The sequence below is a fragment of the Natator depressus genome, chromosome 1 (assembly GCF_965152275.1).
Source record: "Natator depressus isolate rNatDep1 chromosome 1, rNatDep2.hap1, whole genome shotgun sequence".
In the NCBI taxonomy this organism is placed as follows: Eukaryota; Metazoa; Chordata; order Testudines; family Cheloniidae; genus Natator; species Natator depressus.
In genome coordinates this window covers 257,033,809-257,058,729 of record NC_134234.1, presented here as the reverse complement: position 1 = coordinate 257,058,729, position 24,921 = coordinate 257,033,809, and the positions used below count along the sequence as shown (strand labels likewise).

Here is a 24,921-nt window from a genome sequence, read left to right as displayed (position 1 = left end):
TGTTTACTCACCAGATTGCATGTCAGTGAAGAAAAACCCCAATGGTTATAGCTGCCTGCTGTGTCATGCATAATATCTGTGAAGCGAAGGGGGAAGAGTTGCTGCTGGGGGGGAGGTGGAGCAGCTGACTGCTGAGTTGAACAGACAGACACAAGGACTATTAGAAGAGCTCAGTGCAGAGCCATATGGCTCAGTGGCTTTGAAAGAGCACTTTAACAGTGAGCCACAGTAATGCATTGTGATGTACTTTTGTTGTGCCTGTCCTTGCTGTTTTGCTGCCTGTTAATAATTGTGTGGTGCTTGGAGTACATGTGTGAATATAACACTGTCAATGCACCTATTAATTTTGAAGTGCTTACTGTACTGCCCCTGATGCCACATGGAATATTAAGGGCAGGTGCAGGGCACAGTTGCCAACTTTCACGTGGTAACTAAGCACCCCGACTTTCACAATAAGCCAAAAATCAAACTAATCCCATTTCAAAACAAGACCAAAACAAGCCAGTTCCTAAGAACCCCAACACTCTATGTGACTAGATCTCCCCGGCGTGCAGTCTGGGACTGTGGTGGGTCTGCAGTGCACCCTGACTCTCTTTGTCCTTTGTCCCTGCTTGCCCCCCCTTGTCCCTGCTTTCCAGGAGCCGATCAAAAAAAAGAAGCCACAAGCTATAAGCCAACAAGCAACTCACAAGTCAATTAAGCCAAAAACAAGCCCAATTTCTGTTTTTTTTTTCGCCCCGTGGGTTTGGCATGTCTGGTGCAGGGAGATGTTTTAATGGAGTTCTTCACTGACTGCAAAGGGAGGTGAGCCTGTGATTCTTGAACCTGTAGATCCAGAAAAGTCTGCAGCATCTATTTGTTGTCAGAGAAGCCCCATTATGTCCTGATGCAGCTCCCTCCTCTTTTTCTGCTTGAACTTCTGGACCTTTCTCCTGTGCACCCTTTCCTTCTCCAGGCTGTCTTCAGTGTTTACCCTCCAGGCCCTTTACTCATGGTCTGATGCAGCACTGGCTTGCAGGATTGCATTGAACACCTCTTGTTTCTCCTCCTCATCTGGCTTGCACGTGGAGGGGAAACCCCTCAAGGCAGCAACCATAGCAGCTGCAGATAGTACACACAGGTTCCATTGTCAATATAGTCATAAGAGAAAGCAAAAGTTAAGATTCAGAACACCCTTTCCTTGCTCCCCTAATGTTTTAAACAAGACATGCTTATTGTTCTGCTTCCGAGTACTTGTGCATGGTGCCACTCACAACACCAGCTGTGGTGAGTATGGCCTGTCAGGGGTGAGGAAAATGTGGAGGAAACTGCTGCATTGCATGAAACTGAGTGTAGGGCACTGGCACTGAATACTGACACGATTTTCCACAGGTGAGAGCGGTTGTAGCTGATATCTCAGTCCTTAGGGTAACTAAGACAGAGAGAGCACTGTTGTCGTTGGCGTCCTGAAGTGTCCTGGGCCCGTATGCTGCTAGCCTGGGTACAGCAGTGGTGTCTGCTGAAATTATCACAAACTGGCCTGAGAAAATGTCTTACTGTGGAGGAAGAAATAAGGCTGCTATCCCTAGAAACTTAGGGGAGAGGATTGCAGAGTGCCTCCATGAAAATTTCATCAAGATCTTTCAGGTGGATTCAAGGGGCATCCCTGTGTGCATAAACTGCTCTGCATGTCCCCTGCCTCCCCCGCTCACCTATCTACTGGAGAATGAAAAGCCGATAACATCACTTCTTAGTTGAACTGTTACCTCTTCTAGTACAAATAAATGTATGTAAAGTTGATAGCTGTGTCCTTTGAAATCGGGGGTGTCATCACCGTAATGGAAAATGAATTTATACACTTACTTGAGGATTCTTCCCCTGCTGTTCGGCTGCTGGGACTGACTGGACTGAGGTGAAGTCTCAAACAGGTCTTGGCTTGTGGCATAGCTGGACCCACGAGTTAGATGTCCCCACTCCTTATCTCCCTCCTCCTCTACCTCCTTGCTGTTCACAGCAAGAGCCGGTGACTCAGGCTTCTCAGAGGTAGCGACAGTGTGATGGGTGGTGGTGGAGACCCCACCAAGTATCGCATGCAGCTGTTGGTAGAAGTGCCTGGTCTGTGGCTCAGCACCAGATACTGGCCTCCCAGGTTTTCTGATATTCCTGCCACAGTTCCTTGGCTTGCATGCAGCACTGCTGCTGGTTCATGTTCTACCCCTTGTCTTGCATCCCCCATGCCATCTTCTTGTAGATGTCCACATTTCTATGGCTGGTCCGTAGCTGTGCTTACACAGTCTCTTATCCCCACAGGCTCTGGAGATCCAGTATCTCCTGTCTAATAATAAGCTGGAGCCTGCAGCCAGCATGGTCAGTTGGGCAGTTGTACACAACAACGGAGAGCTGTTAGGTGTGCTTGCCAATCCGGATAATCAGGAGAAGGCATTTCAAAAATCTGCAGGGCTTTAAAGGGGGGCGGGCCTTCTGGCCTCTGTGACCCCTGGGCAGTGAAGATCACAATTGTGACCAGAGCTGTCGGAGTTGGGTATTTTGGGACAGCTGCTGGAGGACTGCTAGGGTCAACATAAGTAACAGAACGTCTACACTTGTGCTTCATCGGCCTCAGTACATTGACCATGGCTCAATGCCACTTGTGGAGGTGGTGTTACTGTAATGGGGTGCTTACATCAGTGGGAGACAAACTTAACTGTAGACCCTTGCACAGCTAGGATGACATAAGGGGGCTTATATTAACTAAATTCTGTAGTGTAGAGTACGCCTTATGCAGAAGTCTGTTCCACCTTGTATTTAGCTATGACATTCTGCGTATCTTTTGCAGACTGTTAAAAACTCAAAATAACTAATTTTTAAATCTCCAGTTTCCAACAGAGCATGAATAGTCTAACCTGAAGTTTTTCTTTTTTAAAAACAAATGACAAGGAAGCTTTGTGCCTCCTCCTCTGGTGATGATGATAGGCATCTTCTTATCAAAGGAGAAACTGGCTCTGATCCTGTAAGCAGTCCTGTTATGTTGTGCCTTTGTGGAGCCTTGTTGACTTATGTGGGACTCAGTAGGTGCAGGAACCTGTCTGCATGGAACAACTTGATTATTTCTGGACAAAAACTACATTAAGATGGGGTTAAGGCTGAGAGCATGCATGAGTAATTGAGGGTAAAAACCATTCTAGGGATCTTGTAATTATCCTCCCCAAAAACATTATAAGCACAGGAAATTCAGACTTTAACTTAAAAGAAATCCAAACACATTAACATAAGAAATGCACTGTTAAGGTACCCAAGAAATCTTAACTTTGCTCTATTGTGACACTATGAAATAACAATACAATTATGATTAACATATACTGCCTTTTAGAGATACTTTGTTTTTTCCTTATTGTATCACTATGGAACAGAATTAAGGTGTCCCCCCCCTTTTATTGTTTTTGGTATTTGACTGAGTTCAACTTTTATTTTTCGTGGGGGCGTTTTTCAGTCAGAAATACCAGGCCTTCACAGATACAAAATTTGTATCCGCATCCGATCTGCAATTCGCAAAAATGATCCATGGATATAAAGCTGATGTCCGTGGATTTGCAGGGCTCTATTCATTTTATCAAGTCACATGAGGCCATAATCCGAGCTGCAATCCACTCTCTCCACCCCAGTCCAACTACATTGCTCCCCAAAAGTGAGTTTTGGAATGGGGAGAGCTGCAACTGAGGTTATACCCTCATGTGACAACATAAAGTTCTCCAATTAGTGAAGAGTTAAATGAGGACCTATTTTGTCTCAATTAGAAGTGCATAATTTTTTTAGGGATGGAGGTAGATGTAGAGTTTAAGCTTTTTTCCCCCTGTATCTTTGTTTTTGTCTTTTACTATCTTTTTACCTTGCCATTCACCTTTATGATCTACCTGTCTAGACATCATGCAGATGGATGCATTAGAAATGTATAGGAAGAAACTGATTTATAGTAATCAAAATTAGGCTTAAAAATAAGTGATATCACATGCAGTGTACTAATTTTTGTTACCTTCTTGAATTGCATGAGCCCCACAGCATGTGTAGGAAGATACAATTACAGCAGCCTAATTTAAATTACACAACAATCTAATGGTAACAAATGCAATGACCTAATCCAAATCAGTGAGAAAATCCTCAATTTTTCCTGTCAATTTAGTTGTGATTCTGCTTTTATACAAAAGCAGTTTTTGCCAGCATAGAGCATCATTTGCTTGAATGTGACTGAAAGTGAAGCTGAGATCAGTGAGAATTGTGACTTTTTTTTTTCTTTTCTTTTTTGCCATCAGGTAAGTTCCTTGGTCATTAATGCAGACATACCTTAATTTTTTTGCTTTAGTGCTTCTCATGCTGTTAAGTGAATTTAGTTTTAATATTACTTGGATTTTTTCCTTGTGGTTTTTACTCCATTTGCTCAGCATAGTGATTGGATGGCCCCCAGACAAGAGAAATTCTTGTTTTGATTTTGGGAGATGGAAAGCTTAGATTGAACTGTTCTAGCCTTGCATTAATTAGCCTTCAGGTGCATAGGAGTGGTTATTCCCCCCCCCCCTTTTTTTTTTTTGGCAGCATCTATATGGCTGTCAATACAGTACCTCAGCCCTTTAGGATAACAGCTATTACTAGTGACATATTTCTATTTGGAAAGATATTGGAGTGTCCTTGTAGTTGGTATGTGTGTATAAATCAACCCATTTTAGTTTTTGGAGTGTCCTTGCCTTCCCCACCCTCAGTCCCATCTGTCTTGACAGGCATTCTCTGCCAACTATAAAAAACATTGAGGTTGGGCATTGCATATCCCAGTCACCTGAGCCATCCAGGGTCTTCCTCTGCATGTTGCCAGTTCCAGTCATGCACTGGTATGTAGTGAACAAAGTTCATTAACCATTAGACAGTCATTTGATGATTTGTCACACAAATGTCCACATGGCATAGAATCATAGAATATCAGGGTTGGAAGGGACCTCACGAGGTCATCTAGTCCAACCCCCTGCTCAAAGCAGGACCAATCCCCAATTAAATCATCCCAGCCAGGGCTTTGTCAAGCCTGACCTTAAAAACTTCTAAGGAAGGAGATTCTACCACCTCGCTAGGTAACGCGTTCCAGTGTTTCACCACCCTCCTAGTGAAAAAGTTTTTCCTAATATCCAACCTAAACCTCCCCCACTGCAACTTGACACCATTACTCCTTGTCCTGTCCTCTTCTACCACTGAGAATAGTCTAGAACCATCCTCTTTGGAACCACCTCTCAGGTAGTTGAAAGCAGCTATCAAATCCCCCCTCATTCTTCTCTTCTGCAGACTAAACAATCCCAGTTCCCTCAGCCTCTCCTCATAAGTCATGTGTTCCAGACCCCTAATCATTTTTGTTGCCCTTTGCTGGACTCTCTCCAATTTATCCACATCCTTCTTGTAGTGTGGGGCCCAAAACTGGACACAGTACTCCAGATGAGGCCTCACCAATGTCAAATAGAGGAGAACGATCACGTCCCTCGATCTGCTGGCTATGCCCCTACTTATACAGCCCAAAATGCCATTGGCCTTCTTGGCAACAAGGGCACACTGTTGATTCCTATCCAGCTTCTCATCCACTGTCACCCCTAGGTCCTTTTCCGCAGAAAACCCCACCACCACATACCCCACCACATACCCCACCACCAAATTGGCACTAATTCCAAGCCTCTCTTTTACTCCCAGCAGAGGAGCCACAGACTGAACTCTGCCGATTGCCATCTGCGAAGAGGTTTCAGAGCGGTAGCTGTGTTAGTCTGTATCAGCAAAAACAATGAGGAGTTCTTGTGGCACCTTAGAGAGTAACACATTTATTTAGGCATAAGCTTTCGTGGGCTAAAACCCACTTCATCAGATGCATAGAGTGAAAAATACAGTAAGCAGAATATATATTATAGCACATGAAAAGATGGGAGTTGCCTTACCCAAGTGGGGGGGTCAGTGCTTACGAGGCAATTCAGTTAAGGTGGAAGTTGCCTATTCTCAACAGTTGATTACCACCTTAATTGAATTGGCCTCGTTAGCACTACAAAAGCAATTTTCCCTCCCTTGGTGTTCACCCCTTCTTGTCAACTGTTGAGAATAGGTTACTTCCACCTTAATTGAATTAGCTTGGTAGCACTGACCCCCCACTTGGGTAAGGCAACTCCCATCTTTTCATGAGCTATAATATATATTCTGCTAACTGTATTTTTCACTCCATGCATCTGATGAAGTGGGTTTTAGCCCATGAAAGCTTATGCCCAAATAAATTTGTTAGTCTCTAAGGTGCCACAAGGACTCCTCGTTGTTTCATCTGCTAAGAGGTGGTTCTTCCAGGTCAGGGTGCAGGTATATTGATGGGGGCAGTGTGTGTTTGGAAGGCTGCACTGTCACTGTCTGAGTTTACGTTTTCTGGGCCTAAATAGAGGATCCTTTCCCAGAGCCTTGTCTCTTTGTTTTGTGTTAATAGTGGGGGTGTGGGGGAGGGGAGAGAGAAGGGGGAGGATAGGAATGGGACACGGTCACGTGATTTTGCTTGTCTGGCAAGTGTTAGGGGTCTGAGTAGAGAAACCAACTGTGTACTATTTTGGGTGAATGAGGTTGGCTGTCACTGCAAGTGGTTTCACGAAGAAGCCCACCCCTCTGTTATGCAGACTGCAAATTGAGATCTATCCCCCTGCATGCACACTCTGCCTATTGAAGCAGGGAGGTTTCTGTGGCAGAGCCTGGTGCTGACAGGAAGGAAATTTTTTCTTTTTTTTGCTGGGACTTGTTGATTCTAATCAGGATTTGTCACTGCCTCCATTGTCTATCTGTCCCTGTGCAAGCTCAGCCTTGGAGTCTATCATTAAGCAGCCTTCTCAGTGCAGTGACAGATAGTGACTGGGGCCTTCTGTGAGGATTAAACAGCCCTTCTTCTGGCCTAAGGGACATCTTCTTTGTTACTGCATCTGCCTTCTGATCCTGGGACGTCCTCCAGCATGTTGGATAAAGCCAAGACGCTCCAGCCTGCCTATGTCGGGATTGTGCCACTTGCAGAGACTGTGTCGAAGCAGGGGAAGAGCTGTTCAAACACTTGTCAGGATTCATACCACAGCTTACGGGAAGGTTAGCAGTCTCTGCCCTGTTTGCCTTTTTTGTTTTTATCTTGAATTTCTCTGGTCTTCCCTTCACATTTCTCAGCAGTCATCCAGACTCAGCTGTTTACTGATGGCTCCTGTGCTCTGCCATCCCAGAAGACCCATAGCCATTCTTACAGAGCTGTATTAGTACAATGTATAGACTAGTGGTTCTCAAACTTTTGTTTTGGTGACCCCTTTCATACAGCAAGCCTCTGAGTGTGACCCCCCCCTTATAAATTAAAAACACTTTTTTACATTTAACACTATTATAAATGCTGGAAGCGAAGCAGGGTTTGGGGGTGGAGACTGACCGCTCATGACCCCCTGAGTGGTCATGACCCCCAGTTTGAGAACCCCTGGTATAGAGTGTTTCATCAATGCTTAGTTGCTGTGGATGGCTTCCGTTTTCTTTCAGGGTTCTAATTCATTACTGTATGTGCATAGGGCTCTTGTAATCAGGAGATGGGACTTTTTAGTGAGAAGTGTAAAGACTTGGCTTTCATGAAAGCCCTTTGGCCTTGGAGTGGGAGGATGTGGCACTTTTCGGGGAGTAGGGGAAACCCCCTCCCTTTCACAGGAAATGGTTTAGGCACAGGGTACCTTAATGTTTCAAGGAGGTCTGAGACGGAGCTTTTCCATGAATATTGAATACAATTTTATTTTAAACATTTTTATTGTGCTATAAACGTACTTGATACTTTAACAAACAGATGAGCCATGTTCTCTATCCCAAAGAGCTTACAACCTAAACACAAGGCACAGGACAACATTCAGGAGAGGAAAAGTATGAAGAGCAGTGGTGCTGGGAGGATTGTTTGAAGGTGTGAGTTTGAAGGCGTGGGAAGACGATGATTGATGAATGACGGCAAGAAGAGTGTTCCAGGCATAGTACGCAGTATGATAGAAGGCAACAAACAAAAGCTGGGACATGGGATGAAGAAAATAAGAGGGTTAACTTCATCAGAATGAGTAGTGGGAACACTTAGGTAGGAGCAAGACTATAATAGACCCTTGTAGATGAAGACAAGAATCTTTAATATAACATGCTGAGAGGGAAGCCAGTGGATGGATTCAAAGAGGGGAGTGATATGATCTGAGTGAGAGGAGAGGAGGATGAGTTTAGCAGTGACATTTTGGACAGACTGGTGAGGAAGAGTTGAGAGGCAAGGAGCCAGATGGGAGAAGGTTACAGTAATTAAGGAGAGAGAGATGGTCAGTGCATAGAAAAGGATTTTAGCAGCTGGATTTAGATTCCCTGCACCCTTCCACCTCCTCTCCCACCCCCAGCTCCAGGACTGCAGAGCCTGCCAGCACAAAGTGAATAAAGCCCCTACCCAAACCCCTATATTAAGTGTAAAAAAGAAAATGTAAAACTTTTCTGCATTGCAGGTGTGTTAAGCACTCTCTCAGAGGCAGAGGAGATACCTGTGGCATGCCACTCCTCTAGTTTTGATCATTGATCAGAGATTTTAATTTCAACTAATCTGTGACTAATTTCCTTTCCTCTTCCCCCATTTCCAGTTAACAAAAGGTGTTTAATCTGAAGAAAGATTCGGAGTTTGCCCTTTGTTCCCAAGGCATTAGTTCCATGAGGGGATTCCTCAGGGAATCTGAGAGGCTTGGGCGAACATCTTGAATTTCTGTTAGGAGACAGCCAGACAACACTTGTGTATGCTGTCCTGTTATAGATCTCTTGGTGATCAGTGCTCAGATGGAGAGAAGGTGGAATTCTGTAATCTCTTCCTCAGTGGATGATAGTCTGGTACTGTCCCAATTGAGAGATGAATGTTTAGTGGAATAAATTAAGAATGCTGAATTACTGGGTAATTCTAATCCTTAAATCACGTTGTAAACTGTATATAAAGATTGTAAAAAGAAAAGGAGTACTTGTGGCACCTTAGAGACTAACCAATTTATTTGAGCATGAGCTTTCGTGAGCTACAGAAGTGAGCTGTAGCTCACGAAAGCTCATGCTCAAATAAATTGGTTAGTCTCTAAGGTGCCACAAGTACTCCTTTTCTTTTTGCGAATACAGACTAACACGGCTGTTACTCTGAAACCTATAAAGATTGTGTAGGTATAGGATGATAGCAGTAGTTTAGCTGACCACTTCTCAGTAATCAGTTAATACTGGATACAAATACCATATGAAATGGGAAAAGGCTGTTTTCACTAACTACCCTCTAGTAAGGGCAGGAAGAAAGAGAAATGGATGCTGCTTACTCCTTTCTTCCTGTCAAAGGAAAGGAAAGAAATAGCTGTTACCATAGCAAAAGGGGGGCATGACCCAGTAACCTAAGCGCTACTCCATTCATTCTCCTGCGTTCTCAGGATGCCAGCTGTATTTATGCCCCAGCATGCACTGTATTTCTGCAATTGCAGAGCCAAATGTCGTGAGTTCTGGGGAGGCAATAAAGTTTAAACCTGGTCTACACTAAAAAGTTAGGTTTACCCAGCTGCGTTGCTCAGGGGTGTGAAATATCCACATCCCTAAGCAGTGTAGTTAAACTGACCTAACCCCCAGTGTAGACAGCGCTCAACTGATAGAAGAATTATTCTGTTGACACAGCCATTGCCTCCTGAGGGGGAGGTGGATTACTACACCAGTGGTGAACCCCTCTTGTTGGTGTAGGTAGTGTCTTACGCTAAAGTGTTACAGCAGCACAGCTGCAGCATTTCAAGTGTAGGGAAGCTGTTAATGGAAATTCTGGAGCTCAGGGATGTAGAATGGAGTTGCAATGCCAAGTCGACTATATTGTACTAGCTTCTGCTGGAATGTGGCCTACAGCATTCTGCTACCACCAAGAGCAGGAAACTATGGCATTTCTATTCCTTGCTTCCACTGTATCTGTAGTGGGAGAGTTTGTTACAGTGTCTCACTCCACACCAAGCTAGGCTGTATTGAAATCTGTGGATGCAAATTCCTGAAAATACAAATTTTTCCTATCTAGTAAATATTCATGCCATCCTTCTTTGCAACCAACCCCGTCATCTCCACTCAGAAGCAGTTGCCTCTGGGGTAGACCTCGTTCCCTTCCCTTCCCCTGAACCACTGGTAGTATGTGAGCTGGAACTTCCATCAGTTCATTTCTTAAATTGATGTAAAGGCAGTGTGTGAACCCATGAAGTTTTGGAACCACTGATCTATGCTATATGTCAGTGGGTTTGAGGCAGGGAAGTGAAGCAGGGACAAGTGTTTTTGAGAGAGGGACAGGCGAAAACAGTGACACAAAGATAAAATAAGTGGGGGAGGAGGAGAAATGAAATCAGCAATGTTTAGCAGTACTTGAAAGTTTATTCCCACTTGCATCTAACTCCTGATACTCAGTCCTTGCACTAGGACCCTTTCCATTAACTTTCACAGTTCTGCTGGACCAATGATGTACTCCATGTCAGTTGTAAATTTGAGTATTTTACATATCCCCCTTTACTGTCACTTACATTCTCTACAAAAACACTGTTCTGGACACATTCCCTCTTCCTGCCTCTGTAGGTCTGAATCTCTGCTGTCATATAGGAGGAGATAAGAGTTTGGGGCAGGTATGGTGGAGGAGGTCCCACAGTGAACTTCAGACTTGTCAGCCAAGGTGTCCCAGGCCTACTTGAGGCAGCCCTGCTTATAGACCTGGTGAAAGGTGATGGCATGTGCATATTTTGTAAAAGGTGTGGGTGTTGGGGCTGAAAGATTTGCAAATTTCAAAAGTCTATAAGCAGTGTTTTCCATTCAAGGTTCCTTGGGAGTGAGTGGGGCTTCAGAGTATTATAGGAATGTCTGTTCAGGTTGTAGCATCTGCAGAAGTTCTCCTGGGCCTATGAACACTGCAAAGCGTGCCAAGCCCTTACATAGTATGGGAGGAGGACATTACTAGATTTGACAAACTTCATAAAGCTAGTCAACGGCTGATAATATTCATGGGATCCTACTGAGGGGAACAGCTCCAAAAGTAAACATCTCAACTTCTCCAGAACTGTGCAACAGCTCTCACCAGGAGCTCTTGAATGAAACAAACTTTGTTTGGACTTATTTTTCAGAGATGATTTGCCCAAAATGGTTTAGTCCCTTCCAATAGTGAATTATACCTATCTTTTCTAAGACCTGTATCTCAAACTGCTTGTACAGTTCACCTCCGTTTTTGCCATAGATTCCCTGGTCACAAACCACATATGAAAAGTTGATGTCTGGGACTTTTTCTGAAGAGTGTTGGTGCTTGTGAAAATATGCCTTATCATAGAAACCTTGTTACAACCTTTATTATGCAGACAGTTTTTCCATAATTGAGAGAGCTAATGTTATGTGGGGGATTAACCATGGAACTGTAAATAAGAACTCCTGACCGCTTTTACAGACTCTGTCAATGACCCATTCTGTGACCTTGCCCAAATAATATAACCTCTTTCCCTATCTATAAAAATAGGAAGAACCTCACAGAGGTAGGGGGATTAACATTTGTTAATCTGTACAGTGCTTTGAAGAGGTAAAAATCTGTAAATGTGTGTTAATGCACAGGTCTCAACTCATGAGGTAAAGTAAGTCTCCATTTGTTGTCATAACACCTCCAGCCACCAGAGGGCAAAAGTATTACAAACTGGTAGTCTTAACATTTTTAAGATCCAGTAGAGCAGTGGTCTCCAAACTTTTTGGCTCGTGCACCCCCAGGGTGAAGCCCGGAAGACCTGCCGCAGACTGGCCGCCGGAGGGGAACACCAGCTGTGGACGTGCAGAGCTGCCGCCGAAGAAAAAAAATGGCGGAGTGCTGTCCGGCGGCGCTCCTGCTGCCGCGCACCCCGTGGGGTGTGTGCATCCCAGTTTGGAGACCACTGCAGTAGAGAGCAGAAAAGCACATATGGTATGTTAACAATATTGGAAAGTCTAAGCAGAATGTACAGATTCCTAACAAGGGGTTTGTTCCTGGCTATTTGTTCCTTGATTTGTCTGACAGCACAGCCTTGGAGTTGAATGTTTTCTATAACTGTTTTTTGTGTCGTCTAGTTCAGAATGGACTACAAATGGACCTGAAGGGGCTGTGAAGGATATCACTATGATGTGTGATATAAATGTATGGATGGATAATATGAGAAATTAGGCAGTATTATTGTCTTGGGTTTGCAAGATGTAATGGGTAAGTGTCTGAAATATGACGTGATATTCGTCACTATACTGAATGAACTGCTTATTGGGATCAGTGATTCGATCCTGAAGTGGCTACTGTACAGAGTATCTGTTACGTGGGGAGCAGATAGGCTGGAGCCTCTTGTGGCAGATCAGAATGCACATCCAATGTAGGCATCTGGAATCTGTGTAACTACAATACTAGTAAACACTTCTGAAGAATATTGCTGACAGAATGATTTGATTAGACTGCTCTTAAAGGGTGGGGTGTGCAGTGGACACAGCTTCCACCTTATCCAGTGAACGAGCTGTGATAATCATGTGCTAGTGTGAAGTGGCTCAAGGGCAAACTGGCAGTTTAGGCTTTTTCTCCTAATCCTCAGCATGCCATCCTTGGCCATACAGATTGGAGAAGTTGCAGCGGAGGCTGGTAACTGGTGGACATGAAGATGTTGGACTGGAAGTTTTTGGGAGAAGGGCTGGTGTTGGCAGCTGTATGAGAGGTTTTCATAGGTCAAGTAGGAAAGTTTGTACCCAAAGCTATGTCTACCCAGCAAGTTTTGCCAATGCAAGTTATGTCAGCATATAGTTGCTGTGGTTAATGTATCACTTGTGTGTGCGCATACTTGGTTCCTTGCATCGGCACTGCACATACTCACCAGGACTGAGTATTGATGCACCGTGTGGTTCACCATGAGTAAGCATTCCAGAGTGCAACCCGTCACCATTCAGCAGGTAGTTTTGGCAACACATAGTGGGGCAAAAACGAGTCATACAGAGACTAGGAGCAAGGGGTCAACCTCCCATAATGCAATGTTCTTCATCCCATAATACCATCTCTATCCCATAATTTTCATCCCTGTTTTCCATTTCCCATGAACCTGTGCATGTCGCTGCCTGCCATCTCTGACAGAATTATGAAGCCTGCACAGCTCTGCACCACTGTCATGAGCGTTGCAAGCACAGGATGTACTATCCTCTAGAGTATTTGCAAAGCCAGAAGAACTGCGGGGTACATGATGATTTCCTGGTGGTCAGTTTGCTGTGGAACATAGTGAGAAACAACTTGAGGTGGCTGTTGGTGTTCATTAAGGAGCTGCAGATGGAGCACTGTGTCTGGGCTCAAGAAACAAGCACTAACTGATGGAATCACTTTGTAATGCAGGCTTGAGATGACAAGAAATGGGTGCAGAGCTTTCAGATGTGCAAGACCACATTCCTGGATCTGTATGCCAAGCTCGCCCAAGCCCTCCAATGCAGGGACACCACATTAAGCTACACCGATAGTGGAGAAGCTAGTGGCGACCACACTATGGAAACTTGCAATGCTGGATTGCTACCGGGCAGTGCAAAGTCATTTTGGAGTGGGAAAATCCATTATGGGGGCTGATGTCATACAGGTGTGCAGGATTATTAATAGTCTCCTGCTATTCAGGACTGTGACTCTTGGTAATGTGCAGACCATAGTGGTTGGCTTTGCAGCTATGCGGTTCCTGAACTGTGGTGGAGGAATAGATGGCACACACATTGCTATTTTGGCCACAGAGTATGTCAACAGAAGGGGCTATTTTTCTATGGTTATGCAAGTTCTTCAAGTGATTGCTCATGTCCATTCAGCTTAGGTGTGTGTGCTCGCCACATGCACAGGTGCTAGAAGTTTTTCTCTTAGCAGTATCTGTAGGGGCCTGGCTCTGGCACCCCCTGGAGTGGCACGCATATGCCGTAGCATATAGGGCGCCACTGGCCCCCTCCACCCTCAGTTTTTTCTTGCTGCTAGTGATGGTGCCTGGAACTGGTGCTGTTTCAGCTAGAGCTGTTGCTTTTTGTTTGACGACTTTTGCCTCTTGCAAATATTACGGTATATAGTTTCCCTCTAGTTTAGTTCAGCCTATTTGTTAAGTTAGAGACGTAGTAGGTCCCTAAAGGGACTTTGCCTCAGGACTGGGGCATGCCCTGGTCCCCAGGCTTTAAACCCTGCAATTGCTACAAGTGGATCTACAAGCTGGCACTGGTCTCCTTCCATGGCTCCAGTCAAGAAGCCCAGGAAGACTGGGTGAGGAAGGTCTTCAGCTTCCCGCAAGGGAAAGGACAAGTCTGTGGTGGACCAAGCCTCTGCCTCGGGCGCCTCTTCGCCCCCTTTGGGATTCCAGGCCCCAGTTCAGGTTGAGCGGTATAGCCCAGCCTGCTCCCCGCCGGCTGCCCCGGATAGTGGTGGAGGTCCTTGTCCACTCCAGGTGTCCACGCTGGAAGACCTCCAAGCGGTGCAAGACATTGTCCCTCCTGGTGCCGCCCACTCCAGTCCCTGCGGGGTCCCGATCCCGGGGTAAATCCGCATTGGGACCACCATAGTCTCCACCTTTCTGGCAGCGCTCCCCATCGCGGGGGACATCTCGCCAATGGTCGCCCTCTTGCATCTGACATGCTTCTGACTGTGATAGGCAGAAGCTTCATAGCCCCATCCGGTCTCCAGACCTAGGACAAGAGCAGAGAGACTCAAGGTGCGGCTCGCCGGTAACCGGGCACAGACCTCTGGAGGCATGCCTGGAGTTTCGGAGTTGGCGTCTGGAATCTCCGTGGTACCGGTACTGCTCCAGGGACAGATCAAGGGACCGACGGTACCGTTTCCCGAACCGTCGCTGATCTCCCCCCTCGGGCAGCATCACTGCATGCAGCTACATCAGCACAACGCCAAGCCTGTTCTAGTTCCCATTCCTGCTCCACATCCTGGTACCACTCTTTAAGCGTGAGGCGTAGATCGCCAGCTCAGGACTGTCGTGGATCCGCCTAGTGCCATTGGTTGCTGAGGCCCCAATCCAAACGCTCATCAAGGTCAGCCAAATCCAACTCCAGGAGGGGCAACCGGTACTGATTGGGACAGAGCCACCAATCAGCTCCGTCTTAGTTGCAGGGGAGCAACCGCTCGTGGTTCTGAGCAAGGTTCCCTAGCGACAAGACAAGTCTGCACTGTAGGTGCCAGAGCCTATGTCAGTGGCACCGCAGCCAGATCCGTTGCCTCAGACTCCATGGCCGGCACAGCGGTACCCATGGGGGTTCATTCAGCCCTCTCAGGCCGCCTGCTCGGTATCTGGAGCTTCGGCGAGATTGGCTACCTCCCTCTCCCGCCCCCCTCCAGCCCAAGAGGCCTCGGCTGCAGGCACCTCGCAGGCACAGGAGGAAGTGAGCGAGCAAGCTGCCGGACCACCTATGGTTGCGGAGGATCCCTTGGTACCAGTTTCCTCCTCCTCATTGCCAGACAAGCCATAGTAGTGCCCCCTCCACCGGTGCCCCAGGATGATGCTAAGACGCATCAGGAGCTGTTGAAGAGGGTTGCCGCCAACCTGGACCTCCAGGCGGTGGAGTTAGAGGAACCTGCACATTCCCTCTTTAATGTTCTCTGCCCTGTGGCCCTAGCCAGGATAGATTTGCCCCTACATGACAAGGTCGCTAAAATTACAAATGCCCTCTGGCAAACCCCCTCCTCCTTGCCTCCGATCTCCAAGAGGGTGGCGCACAAGTACTTTGTGCTATCCAAAGGCCACGAGTATCTTTATACCCACCCTATTCCCTAGTGGTAGAGGTGGTCAACCACAGGGAGAAATGGGATCAACCAGGGGCTACCCCTAAGAATAAAGACTCAAGGAGACTGGACTTGTTTGAGTGTAAAGTTTATTCGTCCTCCAGTCTACAGTTGCAGGTGGCCAACCATTAGGCCTTACTAGGCTGCTATGATTTTAATATGTGGCAGGCCATGACCAAGTTTGAGAACGCCCTTCCTGAGGCTTCTAGGAAGGAATTCTGGGAGATCCTGGATGAGGGCTTGACTGCAGCCAGAGCAGCTCTCCAGGTGGCATCGGCTACGGCAGACATCACCGCCCGTACCATGGCATCGGCTGTCTCATTACTCAGGGTTTCGTGTCTGCTCCTGTCTGGTCTTTCCTTGGAGGCTCAGCAGTCAATGCAAGACCTCCCTTTCGATGGGCAGGCCCTGTTCGCAGAACAGATGGACATTAAGCTCCATGGCCTGAAAGATTCCCATACAACCCTAAAAACACTGGGCCTGTATGTCCCCGGCCCTGCCTGCAAGCAGTTTAAGCTGCAGCAGCCTCAGAGCCAGGGGAGCCACCCTCTCCAGGAGCCTCCCCACAAAAGAGCCAGGGGCTACAGGAAGCGCCCTGGTCACCAACCCCTGTCTACATCCCAGGCGGGCTCGACCCGCAGTAAACAGACGGGCAAGCACCTGTTTTGACGGTATGCCCGAGGGCAACCTACCTGACTGTTCCCTGGATCCTTCTTCCCCTCTGTTTGCCAGCTGCCTTTCTTCCTTCCCTCCCTGCTTGGGCGTCTATAACAGCAGACCTCTGGGTCCTCAGTACGATGTCGCAGGGTTACACACTTCAGTTACTTTCTACCCCCCCTTCCCACCCCTTTTCCCCGTCCCTCTTCAGGGACCCCTCTCATGAGAATCTTCTCGTGCAGGAGGTAGAGGGTCTACTACAGCTGAGTGCTGTGGAGGTAGTTCCTGTGGAGTACAGGAATAAGGGGTTCTATTCCTGATACTTTTTAATCCCAAAAGCCAAGGGCTGTCTGCAGCCCATACTAGACCTGCGGGGCTTGAACTGCTACTTAGCGAAACTGAAGTTCTGCATGGTCTCCCTGGCTTCCATCATCCCCTCCCTGGATCTGGGAGACTGGTACCCTGCTCTTGATCTGAAAGATGCGTACTTCCACATCACCATCTTCAAGAGACACAGACGCTTCCTCCGGTTCATGGTAGGTCCCGACCACTATCAATTTGTGGTCCTCCCGTTTGGCCTAGCGACAGCACCATGGGTATTTACCAAGTGCATGTCAGCGATGGCGACTTACCTCAGATGTTGGGATATCCAGATCTACCCATATCTCGACGACTGTCTTGTCAAGGGCAACTCCAGGTCCAAGGGGACATCGCGGTGCTGCTAGCCACGTGCTGTAGCCTCGTCCTGTTGGTGAATGAAAAAAAATCCACGTTAGTTCCAGTACAGAGGATAGAGTTCATCGGAGCGGTGCTCGACTCAACCTGCGGCGCCGCTGGAGAGATTCAGGGTACTGACAGACCTCATTGCGGAAGTCTCTGCGTTTCCTCTGACCACTGCCAGGGTTTGCCTACACATACTGGGTCACATGGTAGCGTGTACATATGTGGTGTGCTACGCCAGGCTCCAGATGTGACCCCCTGTAGCAGTGACTAGCGACAGTCTACTCTTAGTCCAGGGACCACCTGGAGAAGGTTGTCACCATCCGCACAACAGTATTTACCTCGCTGTGATGGTGGACCGACCCCAGGAAAGTCCTGGAAGGAATTCCCTGCGTCAGCACTCCTAATTCAGTTGAGTTGGTTTCGAACTCCTCAGATTGGGGGGGCGCACCTTGGCACCCTCCAGACCCAAGGTATGTGGTCCCCAAAGGAGTTGACGATACACATAAACGTCAAAGAGCTCAGGATGGTGCGCAGAGCATGCGCGGTCTTCCTACCTTACCTGTCGGGCAGAGTGGTCAGAGTCCTCACGGACAACACAGCCTCGATGTTCTACATCAACAGGCAAGTGAAGTGCGATCCTCAGCCCTTTGCCAAGAGGCACTCCATCTCTGGGACTTCTGCATCGACCATGGAATCCATCTAGAAACATGTCACCTTCCGGGGCCCAGGAACATGCTAGCAGATCACCTAAGTTGGGACTTCTCCTCTCACCATGAGTGGGTGCTCCACCCGGAGGTAGCCAGCATGATCTTCCAGAGGTGGGGAACTCCCCAAGTGGATTTGTTTGCCACCAGGCAGAACAGGAGGTACCACAGGTTTTGCTCCAGACAGGGTCTGGGCAAGGGTTCCCTCTCCAATGCCTTCCTCCTGCCGTGGGCAGGAAGCCTGATGTATGCGTTCCCTCCAATTCATCAGCAAGGTCCTAGCAAAAATCAAGAGGGACAAGGCGCAGGTTATCATGATCGACCCTGTGTGGCCTCGCCAGCACTGGTTTGGGATGCTATCAGGCTTGTCAGCGATCCCCCACTGGTCGCTGCCGAACTGACTGGACCTGCTGTCACAGGATCACGGCCAACTCTTGCACCTCAACCTTGCATCTGTCCACCTCACAGCGTGGATGTTGCGTGGCTGAACCTGGATGAACTGGCCTCCTCGAGAGTAGAAAGCCCTTGACTAGGCAGATGTACCTGGCAAAGTGGACGAGGTTCTCCCGCTGGGCAGCTGAATGGGGCATCTCCTGTTCGCATTCTTCAGTGCCTTCGATCTTGGACTACCTGCTTCATTTAGACTAGATGATCATAATGGTCCCTTCTGACCTAAATATCTATGAATCTATGAATTTAAGGAACCAAGGCCTGGCGCAATCCTCTATCAGGGTGCACCCGGCGGCCATTTCGGCCTTTCATCTGCCAATGCAGGGGCAGATGGTGTTCTCCCATGACATGACTGTAAGGTTCCTTAGAGGCCTCTAGAGGCTCTTTCCTCAAGTCTGGTCCCCGGCCCCTCAGTGGGATCTCAACTTGGTTCTGTCCAGGCTCATGGATCTGCCCTTTGAGCCTTTGGCCTCGTGCTCCCTCTCACCTATCATGGAAGGTAGCTTTCCTGGTGGTGGTGAAGTCAGCGAGGCAAGTCTCCGAGCTGCGAGCCCTGACCTCAGAACCGCCGTACACAGCATTCTATAAGGACAAGGTCCAGCTCCAGCACCACCCAGCCTTCCTTCCCAAGGTGAGTCCACTTTCCACATGAGCCAGGACATCTTTCTTCTGGTCTTCTGTCCTAAGCCCCCTGAGACTAGTGAAGAGAGGTGCCTTTATGCTTTGGACGTAAGAAGGGCTCTGGCTTTCTACCTAGATTGGACAAAACCTTTCCGTAAGTTGACTCAGCTTTTCATCTCTACAGCTGACAGGATAAAGGGCCTCCCAGTGGCCACGCAAAGGATTTCTAACCAGATCACCTCTTGCATTTGGACCTGCTGTGAGTTACCGGGTGTTCCTCTTCCGCCGATCATCAGACCCCACTCCACTAGAGCGCAGGCATCCTCGGTGGCATTCCTGGCACACGTTCCAATCCAGGACATCTGTAAAGCCGCAACGTGGTCCTCGGTACACACGTTCATGGCCCACTATGCCATCACGCAGCAGGCCAGGGACGATGCTGGGTTTGGCAGAGCTGTATTGCAATCTACATGTCCATGAACTCCTACCCACCTCCAGGGGAACTGCTGGGAGTCACCTAAGTTGAATGCACATGAGCAATCACCTGAAGAAGAAACCTTTTTCCGTAACTGGTGTTCTTTGAGATGTGTTGCTCATGTCCATACCACAACCCGCCCTCCTTCCCCACTGTCAGAGTTTCTGACAAGAAGGAACTGAGGATGGAGGGAGCCGTCGGTGCTCTGTATGCCGCGGTATACGTGTGCCACTCCAGGGAGCGCCAGAGCCAGTCCCCTACAGTTACTGCTGAGGAAAAAACTTCTGGCACCAGTGCATGTGGCGAGCACACACCTCAAAGAACACCAGTTATGGAAAAGGGTAACTGTCTTTTCTGGTGGATCACTGGGGATGCTTCACTGACATCAATGTTGGCTCATCAGGGAAAGGAGCATGATGCTTACATCTTTGAGAACACAGGACAGTTCAGAAAGCTACAAGCAGGGATCTTCTTTCCTGACCAGCACTTTACTACTGGTATTGTTGAAATGCCAATAGTGATCCTGTGGGATCCAGCCTACTGCTTACTCCACTGGCTCATGAAGCTGTACATTGGCCACCTCGCCAGCAGCAAGGAAACATTCAACTACCTGCTCAGCAGGTGCAGAACCTACTCCTGGGGAGTTCCGCGCTAAAAAATTAAAAGTTCTGTGCACAGTATTTTAAGATTCTGCATATTTTGTCAAAATAACAATATAATCATGCCAGGTTCAATTATTTTGGTAATTTTATTTCAAAATACCAATCAGCAAATATGTCTGTAACAATACAGACAACAAAAAAGATTCAGGAAATGTTTTTCAACAAATAGATTCTTTACTATGCTTATTAATACAGAACTTTGAGTAATAATTGATTTAAACTACAACACAGAAACGTATTTCCCGCACCCCTCAGAAGCAATGCAAAGGCTTGGGGGAGTCTGGGGTAATGGAGGAGTTGAGGGAGAGGGAAGTAATTGCTGAGAAGGAGCTGTGACTGAAGCAGAAGGGTTGTTGAGTGTGGGTGGGACAAGTATGGGACAGGTATTTTTGGGGGGTGGAGGGGAGGGTTTGTTAGGGAGCCTCCTCTATGCAGACCCTGGCTGACCCCTAGCTTCTTCCATTCAGTCAGGCATATCTGCCCCGGTCTCGATGTGCCCTGGCACCCCCACACCATATGTCCCTGCTCCCCCACTCCCATTTAACCCCTGCCCCAGTTTGTCCCCCCACCCCATTCCGTGCCTCCTCACCTGGCCCTAGGGGCAGGGCTCTCTGAGGAATGCGGCCTCTCCTCCCTATCAGCTGCTGTCTGCTAAGCCTGTGAGCTGGCTGTCCTCATTTCTGGCACCACAGCAGCCCCTGGTGGGCGAAAGGCAAAACTGCAGTGCCTCTCTGTGCTGGTGCAGAATTCCCCCAGGAGTAAAATGACAGTTGAACATGCTTTTGAAAAAAGAAAAGGAGTACTTGTGGCACCTTAGAGACGAACCAATTTATTTGAGCATAAGCTTTCGTGAGCTACAGCTCACTTCATCGGATGCATACAGTAATAAATTGGTTCGTCTCTAAGATGCCACAAGTACCCCTTTTCTTTTTGCGAATACAGACTAACACGGTTGTTACTCTGAAACATGCTTTTGAAAGGTTTCTAGCATTGTTTACTCAACAGATTGGATCTCAGTGTGAAAAATATCCGAGTGGGTATAGCTGCCTGTTGTGTCCTGCATAATATTTATGAAGCAAAGGGAGCAAAGTTGTGGTCAGGGCAGAGCAGGAACATGTGTCTGCTGAGTTTGAACAGCCAGACACAGGGGCTATCAGACAAACTCAGTGAGGAGCTATATGGCTTAGGGCAGTGGTCTCCAAACTTTTTGGATCGCGCACCCCCAGGGCCAGCTCTAGGGAAGCAAAAAAAAAAAAAAAAAAGCTGCCACCGACATGCTGCTGAAGACGGAGAGGGGAGAGCCTTCAGCGGCGCTCCTCCTGCCGCTCACCCCGCCCGCTTTGGAGACCACTGGCTTAGGGAGATTTGAAAGAGCACTTTACTGTGACTTGCTGTTAATGTGCTGTAGTGTACTTTGCTCAACCTAGGTTGTAGTTCAGGGACCTATTAGGAATTTGTGTGGTGCTGCTGCACAGCTGTGCATATATCATGAATGTTGGGGTGCTTGCTGTACATTTGATGATTATGCTGTTTAGGACTGGTTGTAAGTGTACAAGACTACTAATAAGGCATTATGCACCATGTGTTGTAAATGAATAAAGATGAATAACTTTCAAAACAAAAGTTTTATTCAGTTACAAAAGCAGCTAAAAAAATCTGAGGAACTTTAAGTAAATACATTTTAATTCAGTATTTTTTTTAGGAACCTTAATAAACAAATAGGAATGAACACTGATGTCCATTGTAGCTATATATCAGCTGCGGATATACATATATCAACTGCGGCTCTCACACTTCATGTATGTGAAGCTATGGTTATCCATGCTTTTCCCCAGTGTGGAGTGGTAGGAGTAGGTTTGCAGACCCTGAACCATGTGGAATGCTGAGTGAGGTGTAGGGAGGTGCTGTGCTGTAGTTCTCCACTGACTGCAATGGGAGTCGAGCTCAGGATTGTTGAACCTGGAGGTTCACAAGAGTCTGCAGCATCTGAGTTTGCTGAAGAAGCTCATTCTGTCCTGGTGCATCTCCCTTCCCCTTCCCTGTGCCTTTCTCCTGTCTGCTCTTTCCTTCTCCATGCAGTCTGCCATATTCACCTTCCAGGCCCGCTGTTCAAGGTCTGATGCAGCACTGGCTTGCAGGATCTTGCAGAAGATGTCCTCCTACATAGTCTCCTTTTTCTCTTCCTTATTTGGGTCAGTTGTTCCGCTGCAGTGGAGGGGGTATCCCTTAAGAGCGCAGCGGCTGCAGCAACAGATAAAACACACCGGTACCATTCTCAATATAGTAGGAACAGAAAACAAAACTTAAGATTCAGGACTTCTCCCTTTCCTTGCTCCCCTAAAATGTTAAACACGACATGCTTGTTGGCACTTCTGCTTTGGAGTGATTGTGTCTGGTGCCCCTCTCAGCTCAAGCTAGGATGAGTGTGACCTGCCAGGCGTGAGGGAAACAATGACAGAATTGCTTGCTTGCATGAAAGTGAATATAGGGCACCGGCCCTGAATACTGGCACCATTTTCTACATGGGATGGTTGTGGTAGCTGATACAGAAAGAGCACAGCTGGTGTCCCAAAGTTGCCTTTTTCCATATGCCGTTAGCCAGTTTATAGTAGTCGTGCCTGTTGAAGTTATCAATGACTGGTGTAGGAAAGTGTCCTACTGCAAAGGAAGAAATAAGGCTGCAATCCTTCAAAACGGTTGGGAAGGAATTGCAGAGTACCTTTCATCAAGATCTCTCAGAAGGCTTCAAGGGACTTCCCTATTTACATAAACTGCTCCGGATTCCCCTCCATCCGCCTAACTCAGAGGGGAATGAAAAGCCTCTGGCAACTCGACCTCTGTGTTATACCACTACCTCTTTTAGTACAAATAAAGTAATGAAAAGTCAACTGCTGAGTCCTGCTAAGTTGAGGATGCCATCAGTGTAATGGGAAATTTAGTTCCGCACTTACTCAAGATTCCTTCCCCCTGAGTTGGTGATCACTCGTGTTTGACTGCAGAGACAGGCTGTGGTGGAGTCAAAAAAAAAAAAAAAGAAAAAAAAAGTCCTGACTTACAGCACAGCTCCGGTCACCTGTCCCCCATATTCCTCTTCCTCATCCACCTCCTCATTCTCACTGTTTACAGCAGAGGCCTGTTACCTGGGCTCCTCAGAGGTATTGACTGTGGTGTGTGTGGTGGTGGTGGGCTCTTCTCCAAGTATGGCATGCATCTCTTTGCAAAAGTGTCTGCCTGCGGCTTGGCACCAGATTGATTTTTGATCTTCCTGGCCTTCTGGTAAGCCTGCTGCAGTTCCTTGGCTTTCACGTGGCACTGCTGCTGGTCCCTGTCGTACCCCTTCTCCTGAATCCCCTGAGCAATCTGCTCATAGATGTCAGTGTTTCTACGGCTGGTTCGAAGCTGTGCCTGCACAGCCTCTTCTCCCCACAGGCTTAGGAGACCCAATATCTCCTGTCTGCTCCAGGCAGGAACGCGTCTGGAACATGAATCCAGCATGGTCAGCTGGGCAGTTGAGTACAACCACGAAGAGCAGATAGTGATGTGCTCACCAAGCTGGACAACCAGAAAAGGGCATTTCAAAAATTTGCAAGGGTTTTTAAAGGAAGGGAGGAAGCTTTTGGTATGTGTGCACCCTGGGCAGCGGAGTTAATGATTTTGACCAGAGTGGTCAATGTTGGGCATTGTGGGACAGCTGGTGGAGGACTGTTAGGGTTAACATAGGTAACAGTGTCTACACTGCATTGACCATGGATCTGTGCTGTCTGGGAGCTGGTGTTCTTATGTTGGCTTAATGGGGTCCTTACATAAGTGGGAGAGAAATTTAAATGTAGACACATGCACAATTAGGTCGATGGAAGGCATCTTATGTCGACTTAAAATTGTGGTATAGACCAGGCCATAGACTTTTAAAGCTGTGCTCTCTTCTTTTTCTGTCCTGTTGCCCTAATGTTTTTTTAATGTGACGTTCACTCTCTCGTTGGAGTCTAGTGAACTATTCCTGTCAGTGTAATGATTCCCACCTGTTGCTTTAGCCCTAGCTATTTTCATACTAGGAATGGAGGAGGAGAGGGAAGGAAGGCTTGTTTACTAACTGTGATCTAGTTGAGCTCTCAAAGTCTAGCATGAAACCCTCTTAGCAGGAAGTAACACTAAAATGAAAGCATGGTAGGGCTCCCACATGTAAGAGAGAGAGGCAGAAGAAGCAGATACGTATACAAAATGACAGAATAGAATGGGTGTGGTGCATTCTGTGCAAGCATCGATAGTATGTATCAAAACAACCTTTGTACTAGTAATGATACCATGTAAAATTTACTATAGAAACGCCCTCACCTATCAACTGAATCTCCTTCACAGTTTAATCAAGCAAATTCACGAGGGTTGAAGAGGCTGGGAAAGTGATCCCTAGCAAACCATTTGTGTGGCTCTGCATTTATTTGCTGTCTAAAAATATATTCAGTGTATGTATATACTTTTAAATGTCAGATAACTAACTGCCTGATGCTTCAGACAGCCTGGTAAGTGCTGAAAAGCAGGAGCTCTTCATATATAACACATTTTGATACTTGCACTCTTGACGCTCTGCCTGCACTGCATAGAGAAACTACTTTTCTAGTGAAACATGCTTCAGCACAGTTCTTGCTAGAAGATTCTACCATGGTTTCCCTGTCCAGCATAGCTAGGTGCCAAAGAGGGTCAATAGTCTCTGCTTATAATGTCTTCAAAGCCAGCTGACAGACTGTTTGCATAAATCTAATCTCTGTATTTATACTGTGGTGTAAGATGTCTGTCATTTCCTTCACCCCAAGTTATTCGGTGTTCTCACATGTT

General features: G+C 47.2%; 1 protein-coding gene across 7 annotated transcripts in view; it reads left to right on the top strand.

Annotated features, from left to right (window-relative positions):
• The window catches only part of MRTFA (myocardin related transcription factor A), a 195,778-nt gene that overhangs the window by 100,358 nt on the left and 70,499 nt on the right, over positions 1-24,921 (top strand). The window contains exon 1 of one of the 7 annotated variants that reach the window (XM_074941662.1): positions 6,957-7,098. The exons of the other annotated variants lie outside the window; for them this stretch is intronic. Coding sequence (XP_074797763.1) covers positions 6,972-7,098 — 127 coding nt within the window. The 5' untranslated portion in view covers positions 6,957-6,971. Of the gene's footprint in view, positions 1-6,956; positions 7,099-24,921 lie in introns of those variants that run through there. 7 annotated transcript variants of the gene reach the window in all.